This window comes from Hyla sarda, chromosome 1, assembly GCF_029499605.1.
Source record: "Hyla sarda isolate aHylSar1 chromosome 1, aHylSar1.hap1, whole genome shotgun sequence".
NCBI lineage: Eukaryota > Metazoa > Chordata > Amphibia > Anura > Hylidae > Hyla > Hyla sarda.
Window position 1 is genome coordinate 157513733 of NC_079189.1, and position 15224 is coordinate 157528956.

General features: G+C 40.9%; 1 protein-coding gene across 9 annotated transcripts in view; it reads left to right on the forward strand.

The window, feature by feature from the left end:
* Positions 1–15224, forward strand: part of LOC130360585 (malate synthase-like) — an 87813-nt gene that overhangs the window by 43659 nt on the left and 28930 nt on the right. For all 9 annotated transcript variants that reach the window (XR_008890740.1, XM_056563150.1, XM_056563120.1 and 6 more), the window contains one exon: positions 5034–5144. Coding sequence is in view for 8 of the 9 variants with exons in the window: in XM_056563150.1 (XP_056419125.1) it covers positions 5034–5144 (111 nt within the window). In the remaining variant the exon portion in view is untranslated. The remainder of the gene's footprint in view (positions 1–5033; positions 5145–15224) is intronic.

Consider the following 15224-nt stretch of genomic DNA (forward strand, 5'->3'; position numbering starts at 1 on the left):
GCAGTGTTGGTAGTGGTTGGTCAAACAGCCCTGGTGTAAAATACAGGGGAAACAGGCAGAGGCAAGTCTAGTGCTGGTTTGGGTATTAGGCTGGTGGTCAGGTAGAGGAGTCTGATTTAGGCAGGTGAGTTGTATCAGGTTTCACAAGTATGGGAGTCAGGTTCAGGCAGAAGAGTCATGGCAGCTGGCACAGGCTCAGAGTCTGCAGTCCAGGTCAAGAACAGGAGAATCAGCGTAGTGCACAAGGATCAGGAAGAAACAATGTCAGGAGAACAATCACACCTTTGCTATGGTAAAAAACACACTATTGCACTGGCACAGGCGAAGCAGCCTTAAATATGTAGTGACAGGCATGTATAGGCAGAGGGCACATTAGAAGTTCATGCACTAGCTCTTTTAAGTAGCAGAGAGGTCACACACATGCTACATGCCAGACCAGAAACTGCAGCAGCAGAGGAAGCAGGGGGAGAATGGGAAGAGGTAGCCTGAGCCATATGGCAGGGAAAGCGGTGCACAGTTAGAGACATGGTGGTGAGTGCTGGGAGTGAAAGTATACCGGCAGATACCGACTGCCGGCAAGACATTTACAACTATTGGGCAACAATGTTGTTATCCTTATTTTGCCATTTGTCTATGGAGAAATAATGAATGCCATATGTTTCTCTTACTCTAAATTTGTTAGGTTAAGTGAAAAATGTTGTATTGTTTTAAAATTTAAAAAATGTCAAAATGAAAGCACTCCCCCCCCCCCACCCTCGGACTTTTATACATTTTGTCATGGTATAACCACAGAGTAAACTTTATCTTATTGCAATTTTATGTAATAGACCAACACAAGAAGTGTATTAATTAGTAGAGTGTTTGTGTGTGGGAAGAAGAGGGGGGGGGGGGGGGGGGGCGGGGGGTTACTTAGATTTAAAAAAATTTTATTAATAAAATCTGAAAAGTGTTTAGTGCATATGTATTCACCCCCTTTCTGTGGACCCCCTAACAAAGATCTTGTGCAACTAATTGCCTTCACAGGTCACATTTGCAAATCCTATAATTAGTAAATAGGATCCATATGTCTGCAATTAAAGGGGTACTGTGCCAAAAAACATCCCCTCTCCAAAGGATAGGGGATGAGATGTCCGATCGCGGGGGTCCTGCCTTAGAAATGAATGGAGGGGGTGTGGCGTGACGCCACTACTGAGGAAGGGCTCTTTTATCAGTTCATTAGTACCCTGAAACGCGTCCAGTCTAGTCTTTAGATCAAAGCATGTTAATATCCTAAAATGGCCCAGTCAAAGCCCAGACCTAAATCCAATTAAGAATCTATGGCAATACTTGAAAATTGCTGTTCCCATACGGTCTCAATTTTGCCAAGAAGAATGGCCAAACATTTAAATCTCTACTGTGCAAAGCTGGTAGAAACATATTGACTTATGCATCCAACTTTTTTGTTCTCAATATTGATCATGTCACAATAACAGGTATTTTGCCCTCTTATGTTATGTTGATCAAATGGTAAAAGTCTCTTTCAATTCCAGTTTGTAACAGGAGCAAACATTGACAAGAAGTCCGGTGGTGAATACTTATACAAGGCTGTATTTATTTTCTCATATGTGGTTGCTTGCCACATATGAGAAAATAAATCACCTTTGAATTTCATCTAACTGGAGTGCTGTGGGACACTTTATTTTGGTCACTACTACTGCTGCCTGTGACCTGGGCTGCGATTGGGCCCGCCTGCACCCACATCATCCTGACGCTGCTGGAGTGGTGCTCCTCTCTTCTATCACTATATTTACAAATAGAAAATACAGTAATACCTGTATTGAATGATTGATTGATTGTTTGTTATCACCTGTTGCTCCTGGCAACTATCCAAGAAGGGTCAGGCGGTACAGAGCTTATCAACACTATATGGGGGAGATTTATCAAAACCTGTGTAGAGGAAGAGTGATGAAGTGATCAGATTGGTTGCTATAGGTAATTGCACCACTCTTCATTTACACAGGTTTTGATAAATCTCCCCCTATATATAGTTACATAGTTACATAGTTACATAGTTAGTACGGTCGAAAAAAGACATATGTCCATCAAGTTCAACCAGGGAATTAAGGGGTAGGGGTGTGGCGCGATATTGGGGAAGGGATGAGATTTTATATTTCTTCATAAGCATTAATCTTATTTTGTTCCAGGAATGTATCTAATCCTGTTTTAAAGCTGTTAATTGTTCCTGCTGTGACCAGTTCCTGAGGTAGACCGTTCCATAAATTCACAGTCCTCACGGTAAAGAAGGCGTGTCGCCCCTTGAGACTAAACTTTTTTTTTCTCCAGACGGAGGGAGTGCCCCCTCGTCCTTTGGGGGGGTTTAACCTGGAACAGTTTTTCTCCATATTTTTTGTATGGGGCATTAATATACTTATATACGTTTATCATATCCCCCCTTAAACGTCTCTTCTCAAGACTAAACAATTGTAACTCCTTTAATCGCTCCTCATAGCTAAGATGTTCCATGCCCCATATTAGTTTAGTCGCGCGTCTCTGCACCCTTTCCAACTCCGCAGTGTCCCTTTTATGGACAGGTGACCAAAACTGAACAGCATATTCCAGGTGAGGCCGTACCAATGCTTTATAAAGGGGGAGTATTATGTCCCTGTCCCTTGAGTCCATGCCTCTTTTGATACATGACAATATCCTGCCGGCTTTGGAAGCAGCAGCCTGACATTGCATGCTATTCTGTAGTCTGTGATCTACAAGTACACCCAGATCCTTCTCTACCAGTGACTCTGCCAGTTTAATCCCCCCTAAGACATACGATGCATGCAGGTTATTAGTACCCAGATGCATAACTTTACATTTATCCACATTGAACCTCATTTGCCAAGTGGATGCCCAGACACTTAGTCTATCCAAGTCATCTTGTAACTTATGCACATCCTCTATAGACTGTACTGTGCTACAAAGCTTGGTGTCATCTGCAAAGATAGAAACAGAGCTGTTAATACCATCCTCTATATCATTGATAAATAAATTAAACAACAGCGGGCCCAGTACTGAACCTTGGGGTACACCACTAATAACCGGGGACCAATCAGAGTACGAATCATTGACCACCACTCTCTGGGTACGATCCATGAGCCAGTGTTCAATCCAGTTACAAACTAAAATTTCCAAACCCAAAGACCTTAACTTACCTGTCAGACGTCTATGAGGGACAGTATCAAATGCTTTAGCAAAATCCAGAAACACTATATCCACAGCCATTCCTCTGTCAAGGCTTCTACTCACCTCTTCATAAAAGCAAATTAGATTGGTTTGACAACTTCTATCCTTAGTAAACCCATGCTGGCTATCACTTATAATACAATTATCCCCTATGTATTCCTGTATGTAATCCCTTATAAGTCCTTCAAACAATTTACCCACAATGCACGTTAAACTTACCGGTCTATAGTTTCCTGGGGAAGACCTAGAGCCCTTTTTGAAGATTGGCACCACATTCGCCTTGCGCCAGTCCCTTGGCACAATACTAGACACCAGAGAATCTCTAAATATCATGAACAGGGGTACAGATATTACTGAACTTACCTCTCTAAGAACTCTTGGGTGTAGTCCATCCGGTCCTGGGGATTTGCTTACATTTATATCACTTAACTTACCTTGTACCATTTCTACATTAAGAAAGTTCAATACATTATATGATGTGTTACCAGCACTGACCTGACCAATGTCAGCTCCTTCTTCCATAGTGTATACAGAACTAAAGAACCCATTCAGTAGCTCCGCCTTCTCTTGATCGCCCGTGACAACCTCCCCATTATCATTATTAAGGGGTCCTACATGCTCTGTCCTTGGTTTTTTTGCATTTATATATCTAAAAAAATATTTAGGATTAGTTTTGCTTTCTTTGGCCACCTGTCTCTCATTTTGAATTTTTGCTGTTTTTATTACATTTTTACAGATTTTATTAAGCTCTTTGTACTGTTTAAATGTTATCGCTGACCCATCAGATTTGTATTTTTTGAAGGCTATTTTTTTGTTGTTTATTGCTCTTTTAACATCATGTGTCAGCCATGTAGGATTTAGTTTTAATCGTTTATATTTGTTCCCCTTTGGTATATATTTAGATGTATAGTTATTTAGAGTTGATTTAAAGATGTCCCATTTACCTTCTGTATCAGTATTTGACAACACCTCCCCCCAGTCTATGTCCTGTAGTGCAGCCCTCAGCCCAGGGAAATTTGCCTTTTTAAAGTTATATGTTTTTGCCTTCCCCGCCTGTCTTTGTTTTCTACATTTTAAGTCAAAAGTAACTATATTGTGGTCGCTATTACCAAGGTTTTCCCGCACAGTTACATTACCAACCAGCTCTGCGTTGTTGGAAATGATCAGATCCAACAAGGCATCACTTCTTGTTGGGTCCTCCACAAACTGGCCCATAAAATTATCCTGCAATAAATTTAGGAATTGTCGCCCTTTGTAGTTTTAGCCAACCCCGGACCCCAATCTATATCTGGATAGTTAAAATCTCCCATTATTACCACTGTACCTACCCGGGCGGCCCTCTCTATTTGTTTATGAAGCCGAACTTCTATCTCTTCAGTGATATTAGGGGGTCTGTAGATTACCCCAAATATTATTTTTTCAGTATTTCCCTCCTTTTGTAATTCTACCCACAATGATTCCACCTCCTCAGAATCATCACACACTATGGCATCGTTCACACTGACTTTCATACCACTTCTTACATACAGACAGACTCCACCACCTTTTCTGTTCATTCTATCCTTGCGAAACAATGTAAACCCCTGCAGATTGACAGCCCAGTCATGCGAGGAGTCCAGCCATGTCTCAGTGACCCCAACTATATCAATATGTTCCTCCAGTATCAAGGCCTCAAGCTCCCCATTTTATTTGCTAGGCTTCTGGCATTTGTGAACATACACTTTACCTTTCCATCCTTTATGTTATCCTTTATGTCCTTTAAAAAAATTTTTTTATTAGATTATGTATTATACCCATAGTTTGCAGTTTTCTCATCACAGATAAATGGCAGAGAGCTACCAGGCCCCCTCTTTGACTTCGGTCTACTCATGTACCACACTGGAAGAAGACTTCATGAAAGTGAATGTGGACCCTTTTTCTATTTATCAAAGGTAGATCAAATTTTTCTCTTCCTATCATAATACGTAGAGGATTTTTTACGTTACTTGACATAATCACATAACCCTTCAATCAGCAGAATGTAGGGGCAAGTGTTTAGTCCCCTTTACATGTTTACTGTAGACAGCAGGGATGTGGAAATCCAGGTGCCGGTAGGGGAATTTTTAATAGATTTAGCCCTGTATCGGGCAAGCAGGGCCAGACCGACTCCCCCTCCCCCCCCCCTTGCACCTCACACTGGCGCTCAGTGTGTATGGAGAAGGCTCCTCATTCCTGCCTGCTCCAAACACCCAGAGCGCCGGTGTGAGGTGCATGGGTTGTAAATCTGCAGCTTACACCGGCGCTCTGGGTGTATGGAGCAGGCTCCTGACTCAAGCCTGCTCCATACTCGGCAGCCCTCGACTGATTTCAGTAGCCGGGGGCTGCCGATAATAGCTCGGCATACAGCGAGCTCCACGGCCGGCTATTAAAGGAGTAGTCCAGTGGTGATTCAGTGGTGAGCAACTTATCCCCTATCCTAAGGATAGGGGATAAGTTGCAGATCGCGGGGGTCCGACCCCTGGGGCCCCCCGCGATCTCCTGTACGGAGCCCCGACAGCCCGCTGGAAGGGGGCGTGTCGACCTCCGCACGAGGCGGCGGCCGACACGCCCCCTCAATACAACTCTATGGCAGAGCCGAAGCGCTGCCTTCGGCAATCTCCGGCACTGCCATAGAGATGTATTGAGGGGGCGTGTCGGCCGCCGCCTCGTGCGGGGGTCGACACCCGCTATCTCAGCGGAGAGCCGGGGCCCGTAGAGAGAGATCGCAGGGGGCCCCAGCGGTCGGACCCCCCGCGATCTCAAACTTATCCCCTATCCTTAGGATAGGGGATAAGTTTTTCACCACTGGACTACCCCTTTAACCCTTTAGATCAATGCTGTCAAAGTTGACAGCGGTGTCTAAAGGGATCTTTTAACCATCCCTGGTGGTCTAGCGGGTGGATCGCCCCCCCCCCCCCGCAGCGCGATCGCGGGGGGGGGGGGGGGGGGCAATCCCCTGTGGGGGTAGCCGGAGGGCTTACCTCTGTATCCATGGCAGCACCCATAGATCTGCATTTGATTGAGCCTGCCTTGAGCAGGTTCAATCAAATGAACACACAAACACACAAATAGAACTGCATTGATCTGTATAAGGAGTCTAAATGATTCCTCCTAAAAAAAAGTGTACAAAAAAAAAAGTTTAATAAGTTTTAAAACACCCATTAACCCCTTCCATATTAGAGGTATGTTCACACGGGCAGATTTATTTGCGGATTTCCCTGCTGCGTATTTGAAAGGGGGCGGGCTCTTTTCGGCTGTCCACAGCGGAATTTCTGCTGTGGAAAATCTGCCGCAGACCCTTCTGACTTCAATGGGGCTTGCGGCGGATTTTCCGCAGCGTAAATTCCACCTCGGAAAATCTGCTGCGGACAGCCAAGAAGAGCCCGCCCCCTTTCAAACCCGCAAATAAATCTACCCGTGTGAACGTACCCTAAAAGTTCATCTCACCCCCCTTTTCCATATAAAAATTAGTGTTGCTCACGAATATTCGCAATTCGAATATTATTCGCGAATATCGCATATTCGCGAATTCGCGAATTTCGCGAATATAGCGCTATATATTCGTAATTACGAATATTTTTTTTTTTTTTTATTTTTTTTTTTTTTTCACAGTACACATCACAGTGATCATCCCTCTCTGCTTCCAGCTTGTGTGGTGTAAAGAAGGCTCTAATACTACTGTGTGAGACTGGCGTGCGAAAATTCGCATATGCGAAAATTAGCACATGCGAATTTTCGCATATACGAATTTTCGCGTATGTTAATTTTGTATATGCTAATGTGCACATATGATAGTTTTCGCATACGCGAATTTCCGCATATGCGAAAATAAAACGGGAATATAACGAATATGCGAATATTCGCGAATATATGACGAATATTCGTCCATATATTCGCGAATATTCGCGAATTCGAATATGGCCTATGCCGCTCAACACTAATAAAAATATGCAAACATAATAAAAATAAACATATTTGGTATTGGCGAATGCATAATTGACTGAACAATTAAAAAATAACATTTTATATCCTGTACGGTAAATGGCGTTAATGTAAAAAACAAAAACAAATTACAGATTTGCGTTTTTTATGTTTATAACATCATATCCTTCACTTCACTGGAAAACAATTATTATTATTTTTTTTAATCAACTGGTGCTAGATTTTTAAATTACTTCTATTAAAAAATCTTAATCCTTGCAGTACTTATCAGCTGCTGTTATGATCTACAAGAAGTTATTTTCTTTTTGAATTTCCTTTCTGTCTGACCACAGTGCTCTTTATTGACACCTCTGTCCATGTCAGGAACTGTCCAGAGCAGGAGAGGTTTTCTCTGGGGATTTACTCCTACTCTGGACGGTTCCTAAAATGGACAGAGGTGTCAGCAGAGAGCACTGTGGTCAGGCAGAAAGGAAATTCAAAAAGAAAAGAACTTCCTGTGGCTCATACAGCAGCTGATAAGTACTAGAAGGATTAAGAATTTTTAATAGAAGTAATTTACAAGTCTGTTTAACTTTCTGGATCCAGTTGATTTAAAAGAAAATGTTTTCCAGTTCAGTACCCCTTTAAAATACAAAACGCCTACTTAGCAACCTACCGTATGCCTCTGACCCCTGATGATGTTTCTGTTGGAATAAAACATGTTGGGGGGGGGGTGCTAAGGCTTTAGATTTTTTTTAAGGGGTACACTGCAGATACCTTTTTTTTCTACTAATTACAGTGTGACGAAATGTATCACATGGTACTTCCTTGTATGGGACCGAATACCAGCAGTTTATATGGGAATTGCTATAAATTGGCCTTACAGTGTCATGATATAGGTTGCTTTTAAATTCTGGTTCATATGTATTACACTTCACACTTTGTAGTATTTACTTTTAATACGCAAAAACAAAAGTTAAGATTTAGGGTGGGATTGTGAGTAGGAGTTGTGGGCCCTTTAAACCTTTTTAATATATGAACATTTGGAGAGCCTTCACAAGGTTTGATCAATCGTACGACCCTTATCTTCATCATTGTTGTCATCACATCCCCTCTATACACAGGAAGATGTGTGGCTGATAACAATGATATTGGCTGTACAAGCGTTTTAATCAGCTGAATCTTTTACATGGGCTAATTATTGGTGTTTTTTTGGAGTGCTCATTCAGCCAATAATCAGCTCTTGTAAAAGGGCCTTCAGTCAGCAGAACAGAGTGTACTGTGCCTGTGTTGTGCTGAAAAGGCCACAGCCTATACTATAGAACCATAGTCCTTTTATCTACTGTTAAAAGATAGTCCTGGGGTAAGGACCTCTACTAACAAAACAATTGGATATATATATTTCTTCCCTCTTTCTCTTCTCATTTACCCTTTAGCTGTTAATATAATTATGTTGCTTGTCTAGAATACAATTTTTAATTTAGCTTAGTTAATTTTTATATGTATCAATTGATTCTCACAATGCTACTACTAATAAATAAAGAACAAACTCATGGTAACTCATTACTTACTGCAAGCCATAGAATTATTGCTGCTATATCTCCAAAAGCAACATCAATGTTCAATGTATAGCTAAAGGACAAGAAAAATATGTTTTTCATTATGTTTTGTAATGAAAGTACTGTAGAAGCCAGAGAGCTGATATCTTGTGCTGGTGCAGAGGAGGGCAACCAAGGTAATTAATGGCATAGGATGATTACAGGACTAAGACAGGTCATCAAGCTTGGGGTTATTTAGTTTGGAGAAAAGACGTCTTAGGGGTGATTAGCGCTCAATGTCCAAATATATAAACATGCAAATGAAGAAGGAAATGGAACTGGGAAGTAATATCCGGTGATATCAGGTGCCTGATGAAAGGGTTTACACCCAGAAACGCGTTGTGTGAACATATTTAAAGTACTTCTTCCTCACTGATGTCCTCAGATGTTTGCTCATTTCACCTTACTTGCTAGCAGCGCGGATATCACTTCCCAGTTCCATTTCCTTCTTCACTTGCAATTTACACGGTGCCTTCGGCTTAACCATTGTTCTGATGTGCCTCTGTAAGTGTTGTGCCTGAAATTGCACAACCCGTCCAGGTGAGCACGTTTCCTCCCTTCAAAGATCTATTTTATGTTTGATGATCCCGCACAAGGAAGCACGTTTTGTCTATTTCTCTTTCTGCAAATACATAAACGGACAGTACAGAGATCTTTCTAGTCATCTTTTTATACCTAGGCCACTAACCATGACAAGGCGGCATCCTCTGGGTCTAGAAGAAATAAGGTGTCACCATCATCACAGATGGGGATTCTTTACTGTAAGAGCAGTGAGACTATGGAACTCTCTGCCCATGATGTTGTGATGTCTGATTCAATAATAAACAAGTTTAAGGGGGGCCTGGATGTTTTTCTGGAAAAATATCATATTAAAGGTTATAGATACTAGATTCATGGGGGGAGAACATTCATCCAGGGATTTATTCTGAGTGCCATATTGGAGTTGGGAATTTTTCTACTGTTATGGGCAGGGCCTGCGCAAGGATTTTTGTCTACACAGGCAAAGCTGCATTTTGGTGCCCCCCCTTTTCCGGACCAAACTCCAATCAACATATTTTATATCCAGATTCATATACCACCTTATACACTGAGCCCAATATGTTGTAAAGCATGCAAAACCAATAGGTTTTGCAATTGCTTTCTTTAGAAAATCTTCAGTATTTCATACTGAAAAAGCCAGTCAAACAATTGACCCCCCTGCCTGCTTGGACACATACTAGTCTTGCTGTGTCTATGCATCATCACCTATATCATGGACACACTTCCTTGATTGACAGCTGTGAGCACAGGGCTCACAGCTGGCGGGAAAATCCTCCTACTGTCAGCTTGTGTCCCGCTACTTTCAGTGAGGACAAGCTGGGAGTTGTAGTTTTGCTAATGCTAGGTGACATGTGAGCAGACAGCTTACTGAGGGAGGGGGCGGAGATCTGCACAGTGAGGCCACGCCCCATCCCTTTGAGAGGAATTCAGACTAGTGAGCTAAATTAAAAGTGTAATAAAAAAAAAAAAAATAAAGGTGCTAGACGCATAAAAATTAAATATACATGGTCAGGATCAGGTACTGAGTGATATATATATATATATATATATATATATATATATATAAGAAAAAAATTATTGGATCTGAAAATTATTGGATTTTTTTATTTTCTGACCACTATAACTTATTTATTTTTTAGGATACTGGGCTGGATAAGGGCTATTTTTTGCGCCATGATCTGTAGTTTTTATCGGTTCCATTGTAGTATTAATCAGAATTTTTGATTGCTTTTTACTTCATTTTTTCTGGGATACGATGTGGTAAAAACAACTTATTTCTGGAGTTTGATTTTTTTTTTTAACATTTAGGCCATTCACCGCGCAAGGTAAATTTTAAATTCATCGTTGTGTGTGGAAATGTCCGAACTATCAAAATATAATGGTAATTAAAATGCATGGTTAATGGCGTAAACGTTAAAAAAAATACCCAGAAAAAGTCACTCCATATACCATTAAATTTTTTGAAAAAAATATTCAAAAGGTCCCATGAAAACAAAAATTATACAGATAGAAACTACAAATCTCGGTACAAAAGATGAGCCCTCATACACCCCAGTATATGTAAAGAGTTGTAGGGGTCAGAAGAGGAGTATTTTAAGCATACTTATTTTCAATCAAAAAGTTTCAACAAAACCACCATACATTAGTATTGTAATTGTATGGACCTACAGAATAAAGATAAGGTGTAATTTATCCTGAAAAGTGCACTGCGTAAAAACAGAAGGCCCTCAAAATTTGCAATTTTTTTTTCCAATTTCGCCCCACCAATAATTTATTTATTTTTAGTTTTGCTGTAGATTTTGTAGTAAAATGAGTGATGTCATTACAAAGTACAATTGGTGTTACAAAAACAAGCCCGCTTCCCACAACTGGGGCACCAAACAGGGAACTAGAGCATTTATGTATCCCTCACGTTTGGTGTATACAGTCATGGCCATAAATGTTGGCACCCCTGAAATTTTTCTAGAAAATGAAGTATTTCCCAAAGAAAATGATTGCAGTAAGGCTGCCCCGTTTTTGCAATGCAGTTCCTGTATCAGGTTTTTGATAAAAAACGGATTCTTCAAAACCTGACTAGACTGTATCAAAACGTGTATACAAATTTTTATCTGTATACGGTTGAGAATTGTATACGGTTTGAAAAATGATGTCCGTTGCATGCGTTTGTTAAGAAAAAAACGTATACGTTTTTAACTTCACTCCATTATGAATAAAGTTTTACTTGTTTGATTGAAATTCCAAAAATCAAAAACCGCATGGTGAAAACTGGATGGAACCGTACGCACATACGGTTCTGTACGGTCCCCATTGACTCCCATGTTAAAAAAAAAAACGTATACAGTTTAATACAGTTTTTTACCCGGACCAAAAACCGTGGCACGCCACGGTTTTCTGTCCAAAAAAAAAAAAGTTTAAAAAGTATGGTTTGAAAAACGGAGACAACCGTATACATTATGGTGCATACGGTTTTGAATGGGAAGTCTATGGGCATGGTATTCTGTATCGTTTCTTTATTTTTTAATTTTTTTTATGAAACCGTTTGCTGAAACCGTATAGTAAAATCGTGGTGTGAACCCACCCTAACACATGTTTTGCTACACACATGTTTATTCCGTGACACACCATATATACAAGGGTATTCTAATGTTATAGGATGCCAATGATAAAAGGAATATAAGGAATGTAATATAAATATTGATATAAATATTGTATACTATTCCTCCGGCCTTCCTTCCTTTTCCAAGTGTTAACAACCTTCTCTAGTTTCCCTATGTAAATTGTACGGTTTAAGTAATTCCCAACACAGGGTTAATAATACAAATGTTTATTCACTAATACACTATATAACTTTAGCTAACATATATCTATATCTGTATAATATCAGTGTATCTCAGTGTATACAACAATGGCTACATTAACATTATACTAGTTACATTACAATTTACCCCAATACAATGCTAAACAGGGATGGAAAGGGTTAATGCAGGGTCTTGGTAGAGAGGAGTGGAAAGGAATTAGTGAGTCTTGGTATGGAAACACAAAGGTTTCCGCTCCCTTCACTCCACAGAAACGTCCCTAACCAAAGTCACTAACGATCTTCTGACGGCCAAATCAAATGTAATTTCTCTTTACTGATTCTCTTGGACCTGTCTGTGGCTTTTGACACTGTGGATCACCAACTCCTCCTCTGTAGTCTCCGCTCCATTGGTCTCAAGGACTCTGCTCTCGCCTGGTTTTCCTCCTATCTCTCTGGCCGCTCCTTTAGCGTCTCGTTTTCTGGCTCTACTTCTTCTCCTCTTCCCCTTGCTGTCGGGATTCCCCAGGGATCGGTCCTGGGTCCTCTACTCTTTTCACTCTACACATCCCCCATTGGAAAAACAATCAGTAGATTTGGTTTCCAGTACCACCTCTACGATGATGACACCCAACTCTATACCTCTTCCTCCAACATCACCCCTGCACTCCTACAAAATACCAGTGACTGTCTCTCTGCTGTCTCAGACATCATGTCCTCTTTATATCTGAAACTAAATCTTTCTAAAACAGAACTTCTTGTCTTTTTTCTATCAACTGATACTGTACCTAACCCTGACATTTCCATCTTGGTATGTGGTACTACCATAACTCCCGGGCAGCAGGCTCGCTGTCTTGGAGTTATACTTGACTCTGATCTGTCTTTCACTCCCCATATTCAGTCTCTTTCACGTTCTTGTCACCTGCATCTCAAAAACATTTCAAGAATCCGCCCGTTTCTCACTACTGAAACTGCTAAAACTCTCATTATTGCTTTGATTCACTCCCGCCACGACTACTGTAACTCTTTACTAATAGGCCTTCCTTTCTCCAAACTCTCTCCTCTCCAGTCCATCCTTAATGCTGCAGCCAGACTCATCTTCCTCTCCAGCCGCTACACCGACGCCTCCTCCCTGTGCCAGTCACTACACTGGTTACCAATTCAGTCCAGAATACAGTACAAAATCCTCAGTCTCACACACAAAGTTCTCCACAATGCTGTACCTCCCTACATCTCCTCTCTCATCTCCATCTACCATCTTACACGTTCTCTCCGATCTGCTAATGATCTCACACTAACCTTTTCTATAATCCGAACTTCTCACTCCCGTCTCCAAGATTTCACTCGTGCTGCACCGGTTCTCTGGAATGCTATCCCTCAATCCCTCAGACTCAACAACAACATCCATAGTTTCAAACGTGGCCTAAAAACACATCTCTTCAGACAGGCCTATAACAGTCTCTAATTGGCCTCAAAATATCCTCAATATATCCCCACACCTCTTGTTTGAATAGTTATTGTGTAATTTTATGTCTGATACTTGTCTTTGTTTGTACCCCATAATTATAAGCGCTGCGGAAACTGTAGGCGCTATATAAATAAAATAAAATAAATAAATAAAATTCCTTTTGTGTTTATTGGAACTAAACCAAAAAGGGAGGAAAAAAAGCTAATTGGACATAATGTCACACCAAACTCCAAAAATGGGCTGGTCAAAATTATTGGCACCCTTAACTTAATATTTGGTTGCACACCCTTTGGAAAAGATAAATGAAATCAGTCGCTTCCTATAACCATCAATAAGCTTCTTACACCTCTCAGCCGGAATGTTGGACCACTCTTCCTTTGCAAACTGCTCCAGGTCTCTCTTATTTGAAGGGTGCCTTTTCCCAACAGCAATTTTAAGATCTCCCCACAGGTGTTCAATGGGATTTAGATCTGGACTCATTGCTGGCCACTTCAGAACTCTCCAGCGCTTTGTTGCCATCCATTTCTGGGTGCTTTTTGACATATGTTTGGGGTCATTGTCCTACTGGAAGACCCAAGATCTCGGACGCAAACCCAGCTTTCTGACACTGGGCTGTACAGTGCGACCCAAAATCTGTTGGTAATCCTCAGATTTCATGATGCCTTGCACACATTCAAGTCACCCAGTGCCAGAGGCAGCAAAACAACCCCAAAACATCATTGAACCTCCACCATATTTCACTGTAGGTACTGTGTTCTTTTCTTTGTAGGCCTCCTTCCTTTTTGGGTAAACAGTAGAATGATGTGCTTTACCAAAAAGCTCTATCTTGGTCTCATCTGTCCACAAGATGTTTTCCCAGAAGGATTTTGTCTTATTCAAGTTCATTTTGGCAAAATGTAGTCTTGCTTTTTTTTTTTTTTCCAATTTAAAGTTTAATCGTTTTGAGTAGGGAAATAAACAACAACAAAAAGAATCAATATAGCAAAGAGAGCGACATCTCAATTCAAGTAATGATAACAGAACCATAATCACCAGGTCGGCCTTTAGGAACAGTAAGCCGAATATAGTATCACATGAAGTAGGATATTGGTCCTGCCATAGCATTTCATTTCATTTAAATGTCGACAGATAGTTCGCGCTGACACTGATGCTCCCGGAGCCTGCAGGACAGCTTGAATATCTTTGGAACTTGTTTGGGGCTGCTTATCCACCATCCGGACTATCCTGCGTTGACACCTTTCATAAATATTTCTCTTCCGTCCACGCATAGGGATATTAGCTACAGTGCCATGGGTTACAAACTTTTTGATAAAGTTGCGCACTGTGGACAAAGGCAAATCTAGATCTCTGGAGATGGACTTGTAACCTTGAGATTGTTGATGTTTTTCCACAATTTTGGTTCTCAAGTCCTCAGACAGTTCTCTTCTCCTCTTTCTGTTGTCCATGGTTAGTGTGGCACACACAGACACACAATGCAAAGACTAAGTGAACTTCTCTCTTTTTTATCTGCTTTCAGGTATGATTTTTATATTTCCCACACCTGTTACTTTCCCCAGGTGAGTTTAAAGGAACATCACATGCTTGAAACAATCTTATTTTTCCACAATTTTGAAAGGGTGCCAATCATTTTGTCCAGACCATTTTTGGAGTTTGGTGTGACATTATGTCCAAT